This window comes from Anomaloglossus baeobatrachus, chromosome 12, assembly GCF_048569485.1.
Source record: "Anomaloglossus baeobatrachus isolate aAnoBae1 chromosome 12, aAnoBae1.hap1, whole genome shotgun sequence".
Lineage (NCBI taxonomy): Eukaryota > Metazoa > Chordata > Amphibia > Anura > Aromobatidae > Anomaloglossus > Anomaloglossus baeobatrachus.
In genome coordinates, this window is record NC_134364.1 from 42,090,176 (window position 1) to 42,110,223 (window position 20,048).

At 50.0% G+C, this 20,048-nt stretch overlaps 1 protein-coding gene across 2 annotated transcripts in view; it reads right to left on the reverse strand.

The window, feature by feature from the left end:
* The window catches only part of UBR1 (ubiquitin protein ligase E3 component n-recognin 1), a 311,682-nt gene that overhangs the window by 86,010 nt on the left and 205,624 nt on the right, over positions 1-20,048 (reverse strand). For both annotated transcript variants that reach the window (XR_012727818.1, XM_075331219.1), the window contains exon 28: positions 7,490-7,576. Coding sequence is in view for 1 of the 2 variants with exons in the window: in XM_075331219.1 (XP_075187334.1) it covers positions 7,490-7,576 (87 nt within the window). In the remaining variant the exon portion in view is untranslated. The remainder of the gene's footprint in view (positions 1-7,489; positions 7,577-20,048) is intronic.

The following is a 20,048-nucleotide window of genomic DNA, read 5'->3' on the forward strand; positions in this document are numbered from 1 at the left end:
ATAGACACATTGACGTCACAGGCACAACCCCTAAAGAAAAAAACGAGCGGGAAAGACTGCCACGTTGCATGGAATGACGTCAAAAGAAAAAAAAAAAAAAAAAAAAAAAAAAAAAAAAACCACTTAACAAAACAAAAAAATTTTTTTGAATAAAGATTAATCCCTATTTGACATGTATTAACATATATTTCCTTATACAGGGATCCATATTATTTTACATATTTGTCAAAAGAATAAATATATATATATATATGTGCGTGAAAAAAGACAAATAAAGAAAAGTGTGTAAAACCATTCATCCGCAATAGTGCGTGAAATAAATACGTGTATGCCCATGGAAATTAAACTTGTCTTATACGCCGGACAAGTCAGCGATTACCCAAGGGAGGGATGAGAACCCTCGTTGTAATATGTGTGTTCCACTTTAGACATTTCAAAGCCACGGCATTATAACCTGCCGCCACCTGTGCTTTTACATCTTTCAACCACCACCATGAAACAGCAAGTGCAGTGTGCCTAGCGAAAGAACTAAAGAGATTCAGAAGAACCGCTTCTGATCTGTGAACTCAGACCGCAGTTCAACCCAGGACAAGACCGTGGGAAAAAGAGCCAAAGAGCATGCGCCGAAGCAAAGTACAGGTAATGAGCCGGCACAAGTTCACGGGAGTGCAGGAGCGTGGGAACCAAAACCATTACGCATGCTCAGCCAATCTCATTAATAAACGCCCTGCAACAACCTATAGAACCCGTACACCCTCAGACTTTGAGCCGACCATGAGATTACTCATGATCGCGCTAAGAACATACTAGGGTCAAAGAAACCACCAAACTAACAATAGAGATTTAAAAGCACCTTGCCTGTGAACCGGCGAGGATCAAAAAAACCCCCGTGTGGGACGAACAGATAGAATATGGTACAACCTTAAAAATCAGGGTATTTAACCAACATATAAATATAAAACATTTGCATAAGAAACCATAAATATACACATATACAAAAGTAAAACTGGTGGTCCACTAAAATCGATACACAGAATTTATAACAATAAAAACAGATTAAAATCGCCTACAAAAGCATAAAACATACACCAAACAAATATTAAAATACATCAGTGAAACAGGTCTGTGACCTCATTGAGGCCATGGGGTTTTAAAGTATTAAGTTTATAAATCCAGTACGTTTCTTTTTTATTTAGGGTCTCCATCCTATTTGCAACTGACAACGGTACATGCTCAATAGGGGTCACTTTCAAGGCGATTTTCTTGTCATGGCAAATGGTGGTATGACGGGACAAACCATGTAACATATACCCTATTTTAATATTATGTCTATGAGAATTGATACGGTTATGGAGGGCTTGGATCGTCCTCCCCACATACCGTTTGTCACAGTCACATTCAATCAGATATATCACATAGTCCGATTGACACGTGAGATGTCCTCGTATACCAAACTCAATACCTCCAGGATCACATCCGAAGCTAACCCGCCCGTGCTGGATGGACCTGCAACAAAGGCAGTTTTTGGATTAATCTTTATTCAAAAAAATTTTTGTTTTGTTAAGTGGTTTTTTTTTTTTTTTTTTTTTTTTCTTTTGACGTCATTCCATGCAACGTGGCAGTCTTTCCCGCTCGTTTTTTTCTTTAGGGGTTGTGCCTGTGACGTCAATGTGTCTATATATTGTATACATTGTCTGTACTAGACAGATTGGATGTTATCTGTTTCTTTGGTGGTCCTGATGAAGGGGGCAGATGCCCCAGAAACGCGTTGACCTGGAAAACAATAAAGTAACACTGGTCTGAACATCATCTGAAGTGATCTATTGGCGCGGCATTAAACACCACTCTCTTGCGCTGGTTAAGGTGGAAAGGAGAGACCACCTTAGGAAGAAAGTCGGAGTCGGACGGAGAACCACTTTGTCTTGATGAAAAACCAAAAAAGGTGACGCCGAAGAGAGCGCAGCCAAATCAGAGACTCTCCTGAGGGAAGTTATGGCCACTAGAAAGACCACTTTCTGTGAAAGACGAAACAAAGAAACCTCCCTAAGAGGCTCAAAGGGGGGTTTCTGCAAAACCGTGAGAACCAAATTGAGGTCCCAGGGATCCAAGGGCCGCCGGTAAGGCGGAATGATGTGAGACGCGCCCTGCAAGAAGGTGCGGACCTGAGCCAGCTGGGCGATACGCCGCTGGAACAGCACTGAGAGCCGAGACTTGTCCCTTGAGAGCGTTGAGGGACCGTCCCAGCTGCAGACCGGACTATAGAAAGGACAGAAGGGTCGGCAAGGCAAAAGGCCAAGGAGGATGGCCGGAAGAGCGACACCAGGACAGGAAAATTTTCCAAGTCCTGTGATAGATCTTGGCGGAGGAAGACTTACGGGCCCGAGTCATAGTGGAGAGGACCTCAGGAGGGATACCAGAAGCCGTCAAAATCCAGGACTCAAGAGCCACGCCGTCAATCTGAGAGCCGCAGAATTCTGGCAGAAAAACGGACCTTGTGAGAGAAGGTCTGGACGGTCCAGAAGATGCCACGGCACCTCTACGGACAGATGGAGCAGGTCTGGGTACCAAGCTCGCCTGGGCCAGTCCGGAGCAATGAGGATGACTCGACGGCCCTCCATTCTGATCTTGCGCAGAACTCTGGGCAAGAGAGATAGAGGGGGAAACCCGTAGGACAGACGAAACTGGGACCAGTCTTGAACCAGAGCGTCCGCGGCGAATGCCTGAGGATCGTGGGAGCGAGCCACGTAAACCGGAACCTTGTTGTTGTGACGGGATGCCATTAGATCCACGTCCGGAGTGCCCCATTTGCGGCACATTGACTGAAACACTGCCGGGTGCAGGGACCACTCGCCACCGTCCACGGCTTGACGGCTGAGATAATCTGCCTCCCAGTTTTCCACACCTGAGATGTGGACTGCGGATATGGTGGACTTAAGAGTCCTCCGCCCATTGAAGGATGCGTTGTACCTCCAACATTGCCAGGCGGCTGCGTGTCCCGCCTTGGTGATTGATGTAGGCAACCGCTGTCACGTTGTCTGACTGGACTCGGATGTGCTTGCCCGAAAATAGGTGGTGAAAAGCTAGGAGAGCCAGCAGCACTGCTCTGGTTTCCAGCACATTGATCGAGAGAGCTGACTCGGACGGAGTCCAAGTGCCCTGCGCTCGGTGGTGGAGACATACCGCTCCCCAGCCGGATAGACTGGCATCCGTGGTGAGGATCATCCAGGACGGGGCCAGGAAGGAGCGCCCCTGAGACAGAGAGGGGGGCCGAAGCCACCACTGAAGAGAGCTCCTGGTTTGTGGCGAGAGAGCCACTAACCTGTGCAAGGAGGAAGGCCGCTTGTCCCAACAGCGGAGAATGTCCAGCTGCAGAGGACGCAGATGGAACTGGGCAAAGGGAACAGCCTCCATTGACGCCACCATCTGACCCAGCACCTGCATCAGGTGCCTGATGGAATAACGGCTGGGCCTGAGAGAGCGCACCGCCAGTTGGAGGGACTGCTGTTTGATTAAGGGCAACTTCACAAGTGCCGGCAGAGTCTCGAACTGCATCCCTAGATACGTGAGTCTCTGGGTCGGAGTCAGAGTGGATTTGGGCAGATTGACAAGCCACTTGAATTGGGCTAGAGTGGCGAGAGTGAGCGAGACACTCCGCTGACAGTCTGTGCTGGATGAAGCCTTGACTAGAAGGTCGTCCAGGTAAGGAATCACTGCCAACCCCTGGAGGTGCAGAACCGCAACCACTGCTGCCATGACCTTGGTGAATACCCGAGGGGCCGTGGCTAACCCGAAGGGGAGAGCCACGAATTGGAAATGTTCCTCTCCGATTGCAAAACGTAGCCAACGCTGGTGTGAAACTGCAATTGGCACATGCAGATAGGCATCTCTGATGTCGATGGATGCCAGGAAATCCCCTTGGGTCATTGAGGCAATGACTGACCGCAGAGACTCCATGCGAAAATGCCGCACCTGAACATGCTTGTTGAGAAGCTTGAGATCCAGGATGGGCCGGAAGGAACCGTCCTTTTTGGGGACTAGGAAGAGATTTGAGTAGAAACCTCTGAACCGTTCCCGGGCGGGAACCGGTACAATTACTCCGTTGGCCTGCAAGGATGCCACTGCCTGAGAGAAGGCGACGGCCTTGGAGCAGGGAGGAGTTGACAGAAAAAATCTGTCTGGCGGGCTGGGAGAGAATTCTATCCTGTAGCCGTGGGAGATGATATCCCGCACCCACTGATCGGAGACGTGTTGAAACCACGCGTCGCCAAAGTGGGAGAGCCTGCCACCAACTAAGGACGTTGCTGGCGCGGACAGATAGTCAAGAGGAGGCTGCCTTAGTGGCAGCAGCTCCTGCGGTCTTCTGTGGACGCGCTTTTGTGCGCCAGTTGGATTTTTGGTCCTTGGCTGAGTTACTGGACGAGGCCGAGGGCTTAGAGGACGACCAGTTGGAGGAACGAAAGGAACGAAACCTCGACTGATTCCTACCCTGGACAGGTTTCCTTGTTTTGGTTTGTGACATGGAAGTACTCTTCCCGCCAGTAGCTTCCTTAATAATTTCATCCAGCTGTTCACCGAACAGCCGGGACCCAGCAAAAGTGAGTCCAGCAAGATACTTCTTTGAAGAAGCATCTGCCTTCCACTCTCGAGGCCACAAGATCCTGCGGATAGCGAGGGAATTAGCCGAAGCCACCGCAGTGCGGTGAGAAGCCTCCAGCATGGCAGACATGGCATAGGATGAAAAAGCTGAAGCTTGGGAAGTTAAGGTAACCATTTCGGGCATAGATTCCCTGGCGAGGGAATGCATCTCCTCTAGAGAAGCAGAGATGGCTTTGAGAGCCCACACTGCTGCAAAAGTCGGGGAGAACGAGGCCCCTGCCGCCTCATATACAGATTTGGCCAGAAGGTCAACCTGGCGGTCAGTGGAATCCTTGAGAGGTGCCATCAGCCCCTGATACAACGGTCCGGGCTGAGAGTCTAGACACCGGGGGGTCTACCTTTGGTGAATGAGCCCACTCCTTGACCACCTCAGGTGGAAAGGGAAAACGGTCATCAGAACCACGCTTTGGGAAGCGTTTGTCAGGACAGGCCCTAGGCTTGGTCACAGCGGCCTGAAAACTGGAGTGGTTAAAGAACACACTCTTTGTCCTCTTAGGCGAGGTAAACTGGTGCTTTTCTGCCAGAGAGAGTTGCTCCTCTGACACTGACGGATTGAGATCCAGTACAGAATTAATGGACGCAATCAAATCACTAACATCTGAGTCACTTTCGGACAGATCAATGGGGCACATGGAGTTAGCCTCCGAGCCACCTGTAAAGGCATCCTCCTCGTCCTGCGAGTCAGCTTCTGAAACAGAGCCGCGGGACGAGGAAGGAGAGGGAGCCCTGCGTCTCCTCTTAGAAGGACGGGGTCTGGGACCAGATGATGAATCCTCTTTGAGCTCCGGTCCTGAGAGGCCTAGCAGCAGATGCACCCTGTGAAGGGGGCTGATGCATGTTCAGCAAAGTCCTGGACAGCTGTCCCATGGAGTCGGCAAAAGACTGGGAGATAGACCTAGATAAGGATTCTACCCAAGCCGGGGGTTCAGCCACAGGAGCCGGAGCAGCCTGAGAGACCACTGGGGGTGAGATTCCAGGCTGAGGCATCGTCAGGTTAGAGCAGGCATCACAATGTGGATAGGTGCTCGGTTCAGGCAGTAGGAGCTTACACGCAGTGCATACTGAATACAGCTTTGGAGCCTTGCTCCTCGTGTGAGACATGCTGCTGGAGTGGGGGCTCTGCCAGAATGACCCCCAGAGAGTATATACAGAGGTCCACAACCAGAGGTTGTTGGTTACCAGAATGCTGGAGCGGTGTTGTGTGCCCTCCAGATCCCGAAGCCCGGACCCCCAAGCACCTCAGCAGGGATGCTGCAGACCAGTGCTGATCGCAGGGAAAACGCTGAGAAAATGGCCGCCGGAGCGAAGAGAGGGGGCGGGACTTACTCTGGGAGCGGGATCTGGAGAGCCATAGAGACTTACAGGGGAGGAGACATGTACTCAGTGAGGAGTGTCCCTCCCCTGTGCAGAACGGCCACTGGGCGGAGCCGCGCTGTCCCTCTGCATGAATGACATGCGACGGCAGTGAAACCGAAACTAGGCCTCCGGCAAAGCCGGGGCCTAAATTTGAGCGGTGCGGCCGGCGCGCAGGCACCATCGGCGCGGTTCTCAGGCGACAGCCAGAGAACCCGCCGAAAATGTCATAAAACACACTCAGCACACTCTCCCACAACAATAAAGTACAGGGACCCCAATATATAAACGTCTCAGGTACTTGGAACCCTGCGTCTCAGCAAGCTAAGTCCCTGGGGGCGAGTTCTCCGGTCCAGCAGGATCCTGAAGGGCTGCGGATGGAGACCGGTCTCCTGCCAAGCATGGAGAACCGTGCTGGCTCCCACTTCAAGCCAGAGCCCCAGAGGGATGGTGAAGGAGCACGGCATGTAAGGCTCCAGCCTTGGAATCAACCTTAACAGCACCGCCGACACAGTGGGGTGAGAAGGGACATGCCGGGGGTCCAGACTTGGACCCACTTTTCTTCAAACTCTTTCCAAAAATCAAAATCAGATGAGAATGCATGTGTGGATGTATGCCTCCTGAACACAAAGCAATAAACTGGCTAGATCTGGTTCTCCAGGGGGTGTATAAGCTCAGAGGGAGGAGCTACACTTTTGAGTGTAGTACTTTGTGTGTCCTCCGGAGGCAGAAGCTATACACCCAATGTCTGGGTCTCCCATAGGAACGATAAAGAAAAAGTTATTGCTCTCGGAAGAAAAGACAAAAAACAAAAAAAAAAAATGGAAAGCACAAACACGGATGGTCGTGAAGGCATTAAGATATTAAAAAAAAAGCTGAGTAATATACTCAAGAGCTTCAATAATTATCCAGAACAGAGCAGGTACAAAAAGGGTCAGCGGCTCTATTACTCAAGCAGCCACTATGTGACGGAATACTGCTGAATCCTAAGAGTGTGTGGTGGGGATGCTGTCAGGATTTACCTTAATTGCCAGCGAGAGCGGGTAGTCACAGGACCACAAGCATGTGATTTCATACTTCCAAATATAGGTGAATGGAGAGAACCCGAAAAAAAAAAAAAAAAGTCTATCCAGCAGGCTATTACATGTATGTAAATTGTATACATGCAGTCATGTGACTGCCCACTTGCACCAGCAAAAAAAATAAATAAATCCTGACAGTGGGCAAACTGCGCACTGTTAGAAATTAGAAGCCTACAGTGACTGCAGACTTATCAGAACAGTGGACACCCCCCTTTTAGCATTTTGCTGTGCAAAACAAATTAAAAAGGGGAAGAATGATAAAATACTTGTTGAGGTGTGAGTACTGGGACATAATGAACTCATTCTGAGGATCCTTCCGGCAAAAACGGATTGTACAAAGGATTGTCTTATTCCTATATCTAGTCATGTAAATGAAGGCATATTGTGCCCCTGCTTACCTCATCCGCTTTATTAACATCAGATGACGACGTAGCTATTGCTATATGACCAGATTTCTCCCGAAGTCTTTTCACAGATTCCAACAACTAAAATGACCATAAAAAAAAAAAATTAAAAAAAATAAAAAAAATAAGAGACTGAACATATATTAAACCGTGATGAAACATTGAATTTCAATAAAAAGTCAACAGGGGCAAAGGAAAAAAGCCATAAATTACTAATTTGTCTTTAAAAATTGGTCATTTATTGTAAATAAAATACTATTTAATATTGCAAGTGAGCAAACTGTTTATGATACAGTAAAAAGGAAGAATTTTGGTACCAACACCCACTAAAACTGACGATTAGAGTAAGGGTACAAGATGCCAAGGTATCCGCTGAATTTTTCTACAGGAACATGTTGACTGTTTCTCCTGAAGCGTAGTCTTAGTGGTTATTTTTGTTTTTATTGCTAGTTAACAGAAGCCTCCTAAAGAATATTTAAACGCTTTACATCTTTGGGAACCTGAAAATTGTTAAATTAAACAAACAAAAAAAAACAAAAAAACGTATAGGCACAGCAAGTAATTTTTATATTGTGGAACATATGTTTAAGGCATATAGAGAGCATAACCGCCTGAGATGGAGGATTTTGGGTACTAGTCGTAAAATCTTTCTGGGAGCCTTCATTGAAAGGGGTAAAGATAACCATGGATGTATGCTGTTGCGAAAAATGACGACACTAGGCTAAAGAAAAACAAAGCCCTCTTTATCGCTTCATTGGGGGACACAAGTACTCACAAGATGTCCAAAAGCAGTCCCAAGGTAGAAAACAGAACAACATTACCAGATCAGGTTAGGGACGGACAACCACCACTTACAGAACCTTCCTGCCTAGGCTTGCAGCCACCAAAAGGCTAGATATGCACACTGTAGACTTTGAAAAAGGTATGTGGGGGAAGACCAAGTAGCGGCTTTGCAGATCTGGGTTGCAGAAGCCTGGTGGCTAACGGACCAGGAAGCCCACACTGCACAGGTGGAGTGAGCCCTCATGACCAGTGGGTGTGATCCATTCTTCACGCGAAATGCCTTCAGAAAGGCAGATTGGATCCAGCCAGTAGTGATTTACTGGAAGTGATTTGTAACAAACTTAAAGAATCACAAACAAGAAATCAGAGAGTCTGAAGAAAACGGATTTTTGTGTACTCACCGTAAAATCGTTTTCTCTTAGCCATCATTGGGGGACACAGGACCATGGGTGTTATGCTGCCTATCCATAGGAGGACACCAAGTAGATTCAAAAGCATAGCTCCTACTCTGCAGTATACACCCCCTGGCCGGGCCAGGCAGTCTCAGTTTTGGTACACAAGCAGTAGGAGAGGAAAAAAAAGCAGTAAAAAAAAACAAAAAACTTCAGAGGAACATGAGAAAAGAAGAGTCAAAACCAAATAAGGTACTGAGAGAACCAAGGCCCAACAGGGCAACAGGGTGGGTGCTGTGTCCCCCAATGATGGCTAAGAGAAAACGATTTTACGGTGAGTACACAAAAATCCGTTTTTCTCTGACGCCTCATTGGGGGACACAGGACCATGGGACGTCCTAAAGCTGTCCATGGGTGGGAAACATAAAAGACAACACAACCCAAGGACTAGGAACCAGTCCCAGACAGCCTGGAGCGCTTACTGAGAGGTGCTCTACTGCCGTTTGCAGAATTTTCCTACCCAGATTTGCCTTAGTTGAAACCTGGGTATGGACTCTGTAATGCTTTGAAAACGTATGTAGGCTAGACCAGGTCGCAGCCTTACACACCTGTTCCACTGATGCCGAATGGCCCACGAAGCGCCAACTGCTCGCGTGGAATGAGCCCACAGCCCACTAGGAATGGGCTTGAGTTGCAGGCGGTAGACTTCCTGGATCGCAGAGCGAATCCAGCCAGTCAGAGTTTCCTTTGAAGCTGCCTGTCCCTTCTTAGGCCCCTCAGGAATGACGAACAAAGAGTCCGTTTTCCTAAAGGGGGCTGTCCTGGATATGTAATATCTGAGAGCTCTGACTAGGTCTAACGAATGCAGAGACCTTTCCACCCTATGAACTGGGTGTGGACAAAATGAAGGCAGAACAATGTCCTCGTTCAAATGAAACGGGGTAAGAACCTTTGGAAGGAAATCCGGAAGGGGGCGCAGAACCACCTTGTCCTGGTGAAAGATCAGTAAAGGCTCGCGGCAAGAGAGTGCTGCTAGCTCCAAAACCTGTCTGATAGACGTAATTGCCACCAGGAATGTTACCTTCCAGGACAGAAGAGCAAGGGAGGATTCCTTGAGGGGTTCAAAGGGAGACCTCTGGAGACCGTCCAGAACGAGGTTGACCCCCCCCCCCCCCTCCTCCAGCCAGCAAGCTAGGGAAAAGTAAACACTGTTCAGGATTCCAGGGGCTCTCTTCCTTGCATTAGCCAGGGACTCTCTCATAATAAATACTGTATATTCAGCCCTGGGAGCCTTTCCTGCACAGCCTTTCCTCCCTTTGTCTAGGAAACCAGTCAGGGGGGATCTCACCTTAAACATTGCTTCAATCCAGGCAGTGACACTAGCAGAGTCAGCTTGCTGTGTCCGGTCACAACGGTGCCATATTCAACTCAGAGCCTGCAAAGAGGGGCTGAGGAATTGATGCCATATTCATCTCAGAGCCTGCAAAGAGGGGCTGAGGAATTGTGCCTCTGCCCTGGGCTTTGGAAAATCGGTGTCTATGGAACCAGTCGTCCAGCCCAGGATCCAGGGTCGTGGGAGGGGGTACGTGTAGGCAACACTTCACGTTCCCGCCCGTTGATGGTAGTGGGAGATCGGTCCCAAAAGGAAACAGTCGCCCTCAAAAAATAACAAACCTTGAAAGGAAGTGCCTCCTATAGACACTAAGCTAAAACCAAGACTGCCTGGCCTGGCCAGGGGGTATATACTGCAGAGGAGGAGCTATGCTTTTGCATCTACTTAGTGTCCTCCTATGGATAGGCAGCATAACACCCATGGTCCTGTGTCCCCCAATGAGGCGTCAGAGAAAAGGTGTTTAAGAGATACAGCTGTAATTCTCAGATATCAAGCATGTGTAGGGACTGTTCAAGGGGATTTGATGGAGATTGACAGGATTGAAGGAAGACATCCTCTGAGGTGGAACCACAGTACAAGAAAATGAGAGCAGCCCAAAAGGCACTGTGGAAGTCACCTGAGCTGTAGTATGTTTAAACGTAATAAGAATATCTGTGTATATAAGTAATCAAAATGTAGATTTAGATGCAAAATTATCTGTCTATGTAGCCATCGCATGGACCCATAATATAATTCTAAGCTGTATATTGAAAAAGTTAGCCAAAGTATAAATGAACAAAGGAGATATCCATTAAGTTAATTGGGCTGCCTTATCAGTAGAATTCACAGGAGAAGGAATGTAGTATTTGTGGGATGAGGCGGGTGACCCCATACTTACATGTATCATTTCTACAGAAACTCATCGTCGCTTACTGCCTTCAAAAGTGTATTATTTGGGATGATGTATGATCTCATACATTCTCCCAATGCTGCCCATACGCACTCTCGCCTAATTATTCTATATCAGTATGTGTGAGCAAATGGAAAAGTTTTTGTAAATATCTTTTAGGCTGAAGTGATGTGTTTAATGCTGGAACAACAGAATACATGAGTCAGTTGGTGACACTGGCTGAAGAGAGCATGTCTGTGTTCTTTGTCTTATATACATTGATATATGGGCACTGATATACAGCTAATACGGCACAGTCTCTGGATATCCCAAACGAAGGCTCCATTAGCAGTCTTCAACGCAAACTCCTCCCTTGACACCACTAAATTTGGAAAATCGGCCTGATAGAGGTGATTGCAATCTGGAACTGAACTTTCTAGAAAAGCAAAGCCTCTAATATGTTCGAAGGGATGTCCCTCAATGGCACTTAAAACTAAATTAAGGTCTCATGGGTCTATGGGGTGATGATAAGTAGAAACCAAACAAGTCACACCCTGAAGAAAGTTCTTGACCTGAAGGAGAGGCCAAGTTCCATTGGAACAGGATACAAAATGCGGAAACATGACACTTGAGAATACAGAGACAACCCGGACTCCAGGCTTGACTGTAGACAGGCCAAGAGAAGGGAGAGGTAAAAGTCAAGGGGACGGTATGTATGTCCTTACTCCAGTAAAAGGTTTTTCACCTTCAATGATATATGATAAAGTCTTCACCCTCTTTCGTTTTAATTAGGGTCCTTATGACCTGGGAAGAGAAACCGGATTCTCTTCTTAAAGACAGCAGCTTTATCAGCCATACTGTTACACTGAATGACAGATTCCTGGTGGAACATGGGACCTAGAGAGAGTAGGTCTGGGTGATCTTGAAGTTTCCAGGCGACGTCTGCTAGCAGGTTGATTAATTCTGCATACCAGGATCTTCTGGCCCAGTCTGGAGCCGTGAGGATGACTAGTACTCCTTCCGCTTTGATCTTCTTGAGCAGTCTGGGAATCAGTGGGAGCGGAGGTTATAGGTATGGGAGTTGGAACAGACCACGGAAAGACCAGGTCATCGGATCAGACTGCCAACAGGGTCACAAGATCTGGCCACAAAGAAAAAAAGAATTTTGTTGCTTACCGTAAATTATTTTTCTTATAGTTCCGTATTGGGAGACCCAGACCATGGGTGTTTAGCTTCTGCCTCCGGAGGACACACAAAGTACTACACTTAAAAGTGTAGCTCCTCCCTCTGAGCTTATACACCCCCTGGTAGCCAGTCCTAGCCAGTTTAGTGCAAAGAAGGGAATTTTGTTTACTTACCGTAAATTCCTTTTCTTCTAGCTCCTATTGGGAGACCCAGACAATTGGGTGTATAGCTTCTGCCTCCGGAGGCCACACAAAGTATTACACTTTAAAAAGTGTAACCCATCCCCTCTGCCTATACACCCTCCCGTGCATCACGGGCTCCTCAGTTTTGGTGCAAAAGCAGGAAGGAGGATACTTATAAATTGGTCTAAGGTAAATTCAATCCGAAGGATGTTCGGAGAACTGAAACCATGAAACAAAAGAACAATTCAACATGAACAACATGTGTACACAAAAGAACAACAGCCCGAAGGGAACAGGGGCGGGTGCTGGGTCTCCCAATAGGAGCTAGAAGAAAAGGAATTTACGGTAAGTAAACAAAATTCCCTTCTTTGTCGCTCCATTGGGAGACCCAGACAATTGGGACGTCCAAATGCAGTCCCTGGGTGGGTAAAAGAATACCCTGATAAAAAGAGCCAACAACGGCCCTCCTCTTACAGGTGGGCAACCGCCGCCTGAAGGACTAGCCTACCTAGACTGGCATCCGCCGAAGCATAGGTATGCACCTGATAGTGTTTCGTGAAAGTGTGCAGACTAGACCAGGTAGCTGCCTGACACACCTGCTGAGCCGTCGCCCAGTGCCGCAATGCCCAGGACGCACCCACGGCTCTGGTAGAATGGGCTTTCAGCCCTGAAGGAATCGGAAGCCTAGAAGAATGGTAGGCTTCAAAAATCGGTTCCTTGATCCACCGAGCCAAGGTTGACTTGGAAGCCTGCGACCCCTTACGCTGGCCAGCGACAAGGACAAAGAGCGCATCAGAACGGCGCAGTGGCGCCGTGCGAGACACGTAGATCCGGAGTGCTCTCACTAGATCTAACAAATGCAAATCCTTTTCACATTGGTGAATTGGATGAGGGCAAAATGAAGGTAAGGAGATATCCTGATTGAGATGAAAAGGGGACACCACTTTGGGGAGAAAGTCCGGGACCGGACGCAGAACCACCTTATCCTGGTGAAATACCAGGAAGGGGGCTTTGCATGACAGCGCTGCAAGCTCTGACACTCTTCGGAGTGATGTGACTGCCACTAGAAATGCCACCTTCTGCGAAAGACGTGATAGAGAGACATCCCGCAGCGGCTCGAAAGGTGGTTTCTGAAGAGCCCGTAGAACCCTGTTGAGATTCCAGGGTTCCAGCGGACGCTTGTAAGGTGGAACTATGTGGCAAGCTCCCTGCAGGAACGTGCGGACCTGCGGAAGCCTGGCTAGACGCTTTTGAAAAAACACGGAAAGTGCCGAGACTTGTCCCTTGAGAGAGCCGAGAGACAAACCCTTGTCCATTCCGGATTGAAGGAAGGAAAGAAACGTGGGTAAGGCAAACGGCCAGGGGGTAAACCCCTTATCAGAGCACCAGGCTAAGAAGATCCTCCAAGCCCTGTGATAGATCTTGGCTGACGTTGGTTTCCTGGCCTGTCTCATAGTGGCAATGACCTCTTGAGATAACCCTGAGGACGCTAGGAGCCAGGACTCAATGGCCACACAGTCAGGTTGAGGGCCGCAGAATTCAGATGGAAAAATGGCCCTTGAGACAGCAAGTCTGGTCGGTCTGGGAGCGCCCACGGTTGACCCACCGTGAGGTGCCACAGGTCCGGGTACCACGACCTCCTCGGCCAGTCTGGAGCGACGAGGATGGCGCGACGGCAGTCGGACCTGATCTTGCGCAACACTCTGGGCAGCATTGCCAGAGGAGGGAATACATAAGGCAGTCGAAACTGCGACCAATCCTGAACTAAGGCGTCCGCCGCCAGAGCTCTGTGATCCTGAGACCGTGCCATGAATGCCGGGACTTTGTTGTTGTGCCGAGACGCCATGAGATAGACGTCCGGCGTTCCCCAGCGGCAACAGATCTCTTGAAACACGTCCGGGTGAAGAGACCACTCCCCTGCGTCCATGCCCTGGCGACTGAGAAAGTCTGCTTCCCAGTTTTCTACGCCTGGGATGTGAACCGCGGAGATGGTGGAGGCTGTGGCCTCCGCCCACAGCAGAATCCGCCGAACTTCTTGGAAGGCTTGACGACTGCGAGTGCCGCCTTGGTGGTTGATGTACGCGACCGCCGTGGCGTTGTCCGACTGTATGCGGATCTGCCTGACCTCCAGCCACCGATGGAACGCTTTTAGGGCTAGATACACTGCCCTTATCTCCAGAACATTGATCTGAAGGGAGGACTCTGTCGGAGACCAGGTTCCCTGAGCCTTGTGGTGGAGAAAAACCGCTCCCCACCCTGACAGACTCGCGTCCGTCGTGACCACAGCCCAGGATGGGGGCAGGAAAGATTTTCCCTTCGACAGGGAAGTGGGAAGAAGCCACCACTGAAGAGAGGTCTTGGCTGCCAGAGAAAGAGACGTTCCTGTCTAAGGACGTCGACCTCTTGTCCCATTTGCGGAGAATGTCCCATTGGAGTGGACGCAGATGAAACTGCGCAAAGGGAACTGCCTCCATTGCTGCCACCATCTTCCCCAGGAAGTGCATGAGGCGCCTCAAGGGGTGTGACTGGGCCCGAAGGAGAGATTGCACCCCTGTTTGCAGCGAACGCTGTTTGTCCAGCGGTAGCTTGACTATCGCTGAGAGAGTATGAAACTCCATCCCGAGGTAAGTCAGTGATTGGGTCGGAGTCAATTTTGACTTTGGGAAATTGATGATCCACCCGAACCTCTGGAGAGTCTCCAGAGCCACGGTCAGACTGTGTTGACATGCCACCCGGGAGGGTGCCTTGACTAGGAGATCGTCTAAGTAAGGGATCACCGAGTGGCCCTGAGAATGTAGGACCGCCACCACGGATGCCATGACCTTAGTGTAGACCCGTGGGGCTGTCGCCAGGCCGAAAGGCAGTGCCACAAACTGAAGGTGTTCATCCCCAATGGCGAAACGCAGGAAGCGTTGATGCTCTGGAGCGATCGGCACGTGGAGATAGGCATCCCTGATGTCGATTGATGCCAGGAAGTCTCCTTGGGACATCGAAGCGATGACAGAGCGGAGGGATTCCATGCGAAACCGCCTGGTTCTCACATGTCTGTTGAGCAATTTGAGGTCCAAAACGGGACGGAATGAACCGTCCTTTTTTGGTACCACGAACAGGTTCGAGTACAAACCGCGACCACGTTCCTGAAGGGGAACGGGGATTACAACTCCTTCTGTCTTCAGAGTGTCCACCGCCTGAAAAAGTGCCACGGTTCGCTCGGGGGGCGGAGATGTTCTGAAAAAACGAGTCGGAGGACGAGAGCTGAACTCTATCCTGTAACCGTGAGACAGAATGTCCCTCACCCATCGGTCTTGGACATGTGGCCACCAGGCGTCGCAAAAGCGGGAGAGCCTGCCACCGACCGAGGATGCGGTTTGGGGAGGCCGAAAGTCATGAGGAGGCCGCCTTGGAGACGGTGCCTCCGGCGGTCTTTGGAGGACGTGACTTAGACCGCCATGCAGAAGAGTTTCTCTGGCTCTTCTGTGGCCTGTTGGACGATGAGGATTGGGACCTGGCTGAGGGCCGAAAGGACCGAAACCTCGCTTGAATTTTTCGTTGCTGAGGTCTCTTTGGTTTGGGCTGGGGTAAGGACGAGTCCTTTCCCTTGGATTGCTTAATAATTTCATCCAATTGTTCGCCAAACAATCGGTCGCCAGAAAAGGGCAAACCGGTCAAGAACTTCTTGGAAGCAGAGTCTGCCTTCCATTCGCGTAGCCACATGGCCCTGCGGACTGCCACCGAATTGGCGGATGCTACCGCTGTACGGCTAGCCGAGTCCAGGACAGCATTCATGGCGTAGGATGAAAATACCGACGCCTGAGACGTTAAAGACGCTACTTGCGGAGCAGAGGTACGGGTGACCGCATTAATCTCAGACAGACAAGCTGAGATAGCCTGGGATGCCCACACTGCTGCAAAGGCTGGGGCAAAGGACGCGCCTATGGCTTCATAGATGGATTTTATTAGGAGCTCTATCTGCCTGTCCGTGGCATCCTTGAGCGTTGAACCGTCAGCCACTGCTACTACGGATCTAGCCGCCAGTCTAGAGACTGGAGGATCCACCTTGGGACATTGAGCCCAACCCTTAACTACGTCAAAGGGGAAGGGGTAACGTGTGTCATTAAGGCGTTTAGTAAAGCGCTTGTCCGGGAAAGCCCTGTGCTTCTGGACAGCATCTCTGAAGTTCGAGTGATCGAAGAAAACACTCCGAGTACGTTTGGGAAACCTAAATTGGTGCTTCTCCTGCTGTGCTGCCGACTCCTCTATAGTTAGAGTTGGGGGAGAAAGATCTAGCACCTGGTTGATGGACGCTATAAGGTCATTTACTATGGCGTCCCCTTCAGGTGTATCAAGATTGAGAGCAACGTCAGGGTCAGAGTCCTGGGCTGCGACCTCCGCCTCATCCTCGAGACTCCTCAAGCTGAGACCCCGAACAGCGTGATTAAGTCGGGGAAGATTCTAAGCGAGCCCGCTTAGCCGGTCTGGGACTGCGGTCCGTGCCGGAGTCCTCCACGTAATAACTAGAGGCCACCCCAGGAGCACGCTTCGTCGCAGACCGAGAGGGGCCTGGGGGCGATCCCGCAGTGCCCGGGGCCTGTGTAAGGGCCGGTCTGGGCTGCAAAGCTTCTAGTATCTTAGCAGACCATTTGTCCATAGACTGAGCCATGGATTGTGAAAGTGACTCGGAGAGTTTCTCAGCAAAAGCTGCAAACTCTGTCCCTGCCGCCTGGACAGGGGAAGCCGGCGGTTCTACCTGGGCCGAGGGTCCCACCAGTGCCCCAGGCTCCGGCTGAGCGAGTGCCACAGGGCCCGAGCATTGCTCACAGTGAGGGTAGGTGGAACCTGCAGGTAGCATAGCCGCACAAGAGGTACAGGTTGCAAAATAACCCTGTGTCTTGGCACCCTTGCTCCTTGTGAACGACATGCTGTAGTCTCCCAGGAGAGTGATCACTGAGGGATATATAGCCACAAGCTAACAGTACAGCCGAACCGAGAAAAAATATATATATTATATATATATATTATATATAATATATATATATATATATATATATACATACATATACATATACACACACACAGTTCAGCACTCTAGGGGGCCCAACACCGGTGGGAAGAAGCCACCTGGCTTACCGACCGCTCAAGCAGTGTGTGGCCACCAGATTCCCTGCCTCGGGTCTCCCAGAGGTGCTGCCAGAAGTCCTCCACCGGCAGAATGTGCTTAAAACATGGCCGTCGGCGTTCACAGGGGAGGAGGGAGCCGTGGGCGTAACTACAAAGAAGGGAATTTTGTTTACTTACCGTAAATTCCTTTTCTTCTAGCTCCAATTGGGAGACCCAGACAGTGGGTGTATAGCTACTGCCTCTGGAGGCCGCACAAAGAACTACACTTAAAAGTGTAAGGCCCCTCCCCTTCTGGCTATACACCCTCCCGTAGGAGTACAGATTCCTCAGTTTTAGTACCAAAGCAAGAAGGAGGAAAGCCAATAACAGTTTCAAAAACAAATTCAATCCGATAACAAGATCGGAGAACTTAAGAAACAACATGAACAACATGTGCACCCGAAAAACGAAACCCTAAGAACAAATAGGGCGGGTGCTGGGTCTCCCAATTGGAGCTAGAAGAAAAGGAATTTACGGTAAGTAAACAAAATTCCCTTCTTCTTTTTCGCTCCTAATTGGGAGACCCAGACAGTGGGACGTCCAAAAGCAGTCCCTGGGTGGGTAAAAAGATACCACATGAACGGGCTGTCAGACAGCCTCTTCCTACAGGTGGGCCACCGCCGCCTGAAGGACCTGTCTACCTAGGCTGGCATCTGCCGAAGCGTAGGTATGCACTTGATAGTGTTTGGTAAACGTGTGCAGACTCGACCAGGTAGCCGCCTGGCACACTTGCTGAGCCGTAGCCTGATGCCGCAATGCCCAGGACGCACCCACGGCTCTGGTAGAATGGGCCTTCAGTCCAGATGGAATCGGAAGCCCAGCAGAACGGTATGTGTGAAGAATTGGTTCCTTGATCCACCGCGCCAGGGTGGATTTGGAAGCTTGCGATCCCTTATGCTGACCAGCGACTAGGACCAAGAGCGCATCAGAACGGCGTAGAGCCGCCGTGCGAGAAATGTAAATCCTGAGTGCTCTCACCAGGTCCAACAGATGTAAACCCTTTTCAAATTGGTGAACTGGATGCGGACACAAAGATGGCAAAGTGATATCCTGATTGAGATGAAAGGAAGAAACCACCTTGGGAGAAAACTCTGGAATTGGACGCAGTACTACCTTGTCTTGGTGAAACACCAGGAAGGGAGATTTGCAAGATAACGCCGCTAGCTCGGACACTCTTCGAAGAGACGTGACCGCCACAAGAAAAACTACCTTTTGTGAAAGCCGAGAAAGGGGAACCTCTTTCAAAGGCTCGAAAGGCGGCTTCTGGAGAGCAATGAGAACCTTGTTCAGATCCCAGGGTTCCAATGGCCGTCTGTAAGGAGGAACGATATGACAAACTCCTTGGAGAAACGTGCGTACTTTAGAAAGCCGTGCCAAGCGCTTCTGAAAGAATACGGATAGCGCGGAGACTTGACCCTTAAGAGAGCTAAGCGACAAACCTTTTTCCAACCCAGACTGCAGGAAGGAAAGAAAAATTGGCAATGCAAATGGCCAGGGAGAAAACCCTTGAGCCAAGCACCACGCTAAGAATATCTTCCACGTTCTGTGATAGATCTTAGCTGAGGATGGTTTTCTAGCCTGTCTCATTGTGGCAACAACTTCATGAGATAAACCTGAGGCCGCTAGGATCCAGGACTCAATGGCCACACAGTCAGGTTCAGGGCCGCAGAATTCAGATGGAAAAACGGCCCTTGAGACAGCAAATCTGGACGGTCTGGTAGTGTCCACGGTTGGCCTACCGTGAGATGCCACAGATCCGGGTACCACGCCCTTCTTGGCCAATCTGGAGCTACGAGTATGGCTCGATGGCAGTCGGACTTGATTTTCCGGAGAACTCTGGGTAACAATGCTAGAGGTGGGAACACATAGGGGAGTCGGAATTGCGACCAATCCTGAACCAAGGCGTCTGCCGCCAGTGCTCGGTGATCGTGAGACCGTGCCATGAAAACTGGGACCTTGTTGTTGTGCCGTGACGCCATCAGATCGACGTCCGGCGTCCCCCAGCGGCAACAGATCTGCTGAAACACGTCCGGGTGAAGGGACCATTCTCCTGCGTCCATGCCCTGGCGACTGAGAAAGTCTGCTTCCCAGTTTTCCACGCCTGGGATGTGAACTGCGGATATGGTGGACGCTCTGCTTTCCACCCACGTCAAAATCCGTTGGACTTCTTGAAAAGCTTGGCGACTGCGTGTTCCCCCTTGGTGGTTGATGTACGCCACCGCCGTGGAATTGTCCGACTGAATCCGAATCTGCTTGCCTTCCAGCCATTGTTGGAAGGCTCGCAGGGCAAGATAGATTGCTCTGATTTCCAGAACATTGATCTGCAGGGTGGACTCTTCCAGAGTCCACATCCCCTGAGCCCTGTGGTGGAGATACACCGCTCCCCACCCTGATAGGCTCGCATCCGTCGTGACCACTGCCCAGGACGGGGGAAGGAACGACTTTCCCTGTGACAATGAGGTGGGGAGAAGCCACCAACGCAGAGAGTCCTTGGCAGTCTGAGAGAGGGAGACAGTCCTGTCGAGGGACGTCGATTTCCCGTCCCATTGGCGTAGAATGTCCCATTGTAGAGGGCGCAGATGAAACTGCGCGA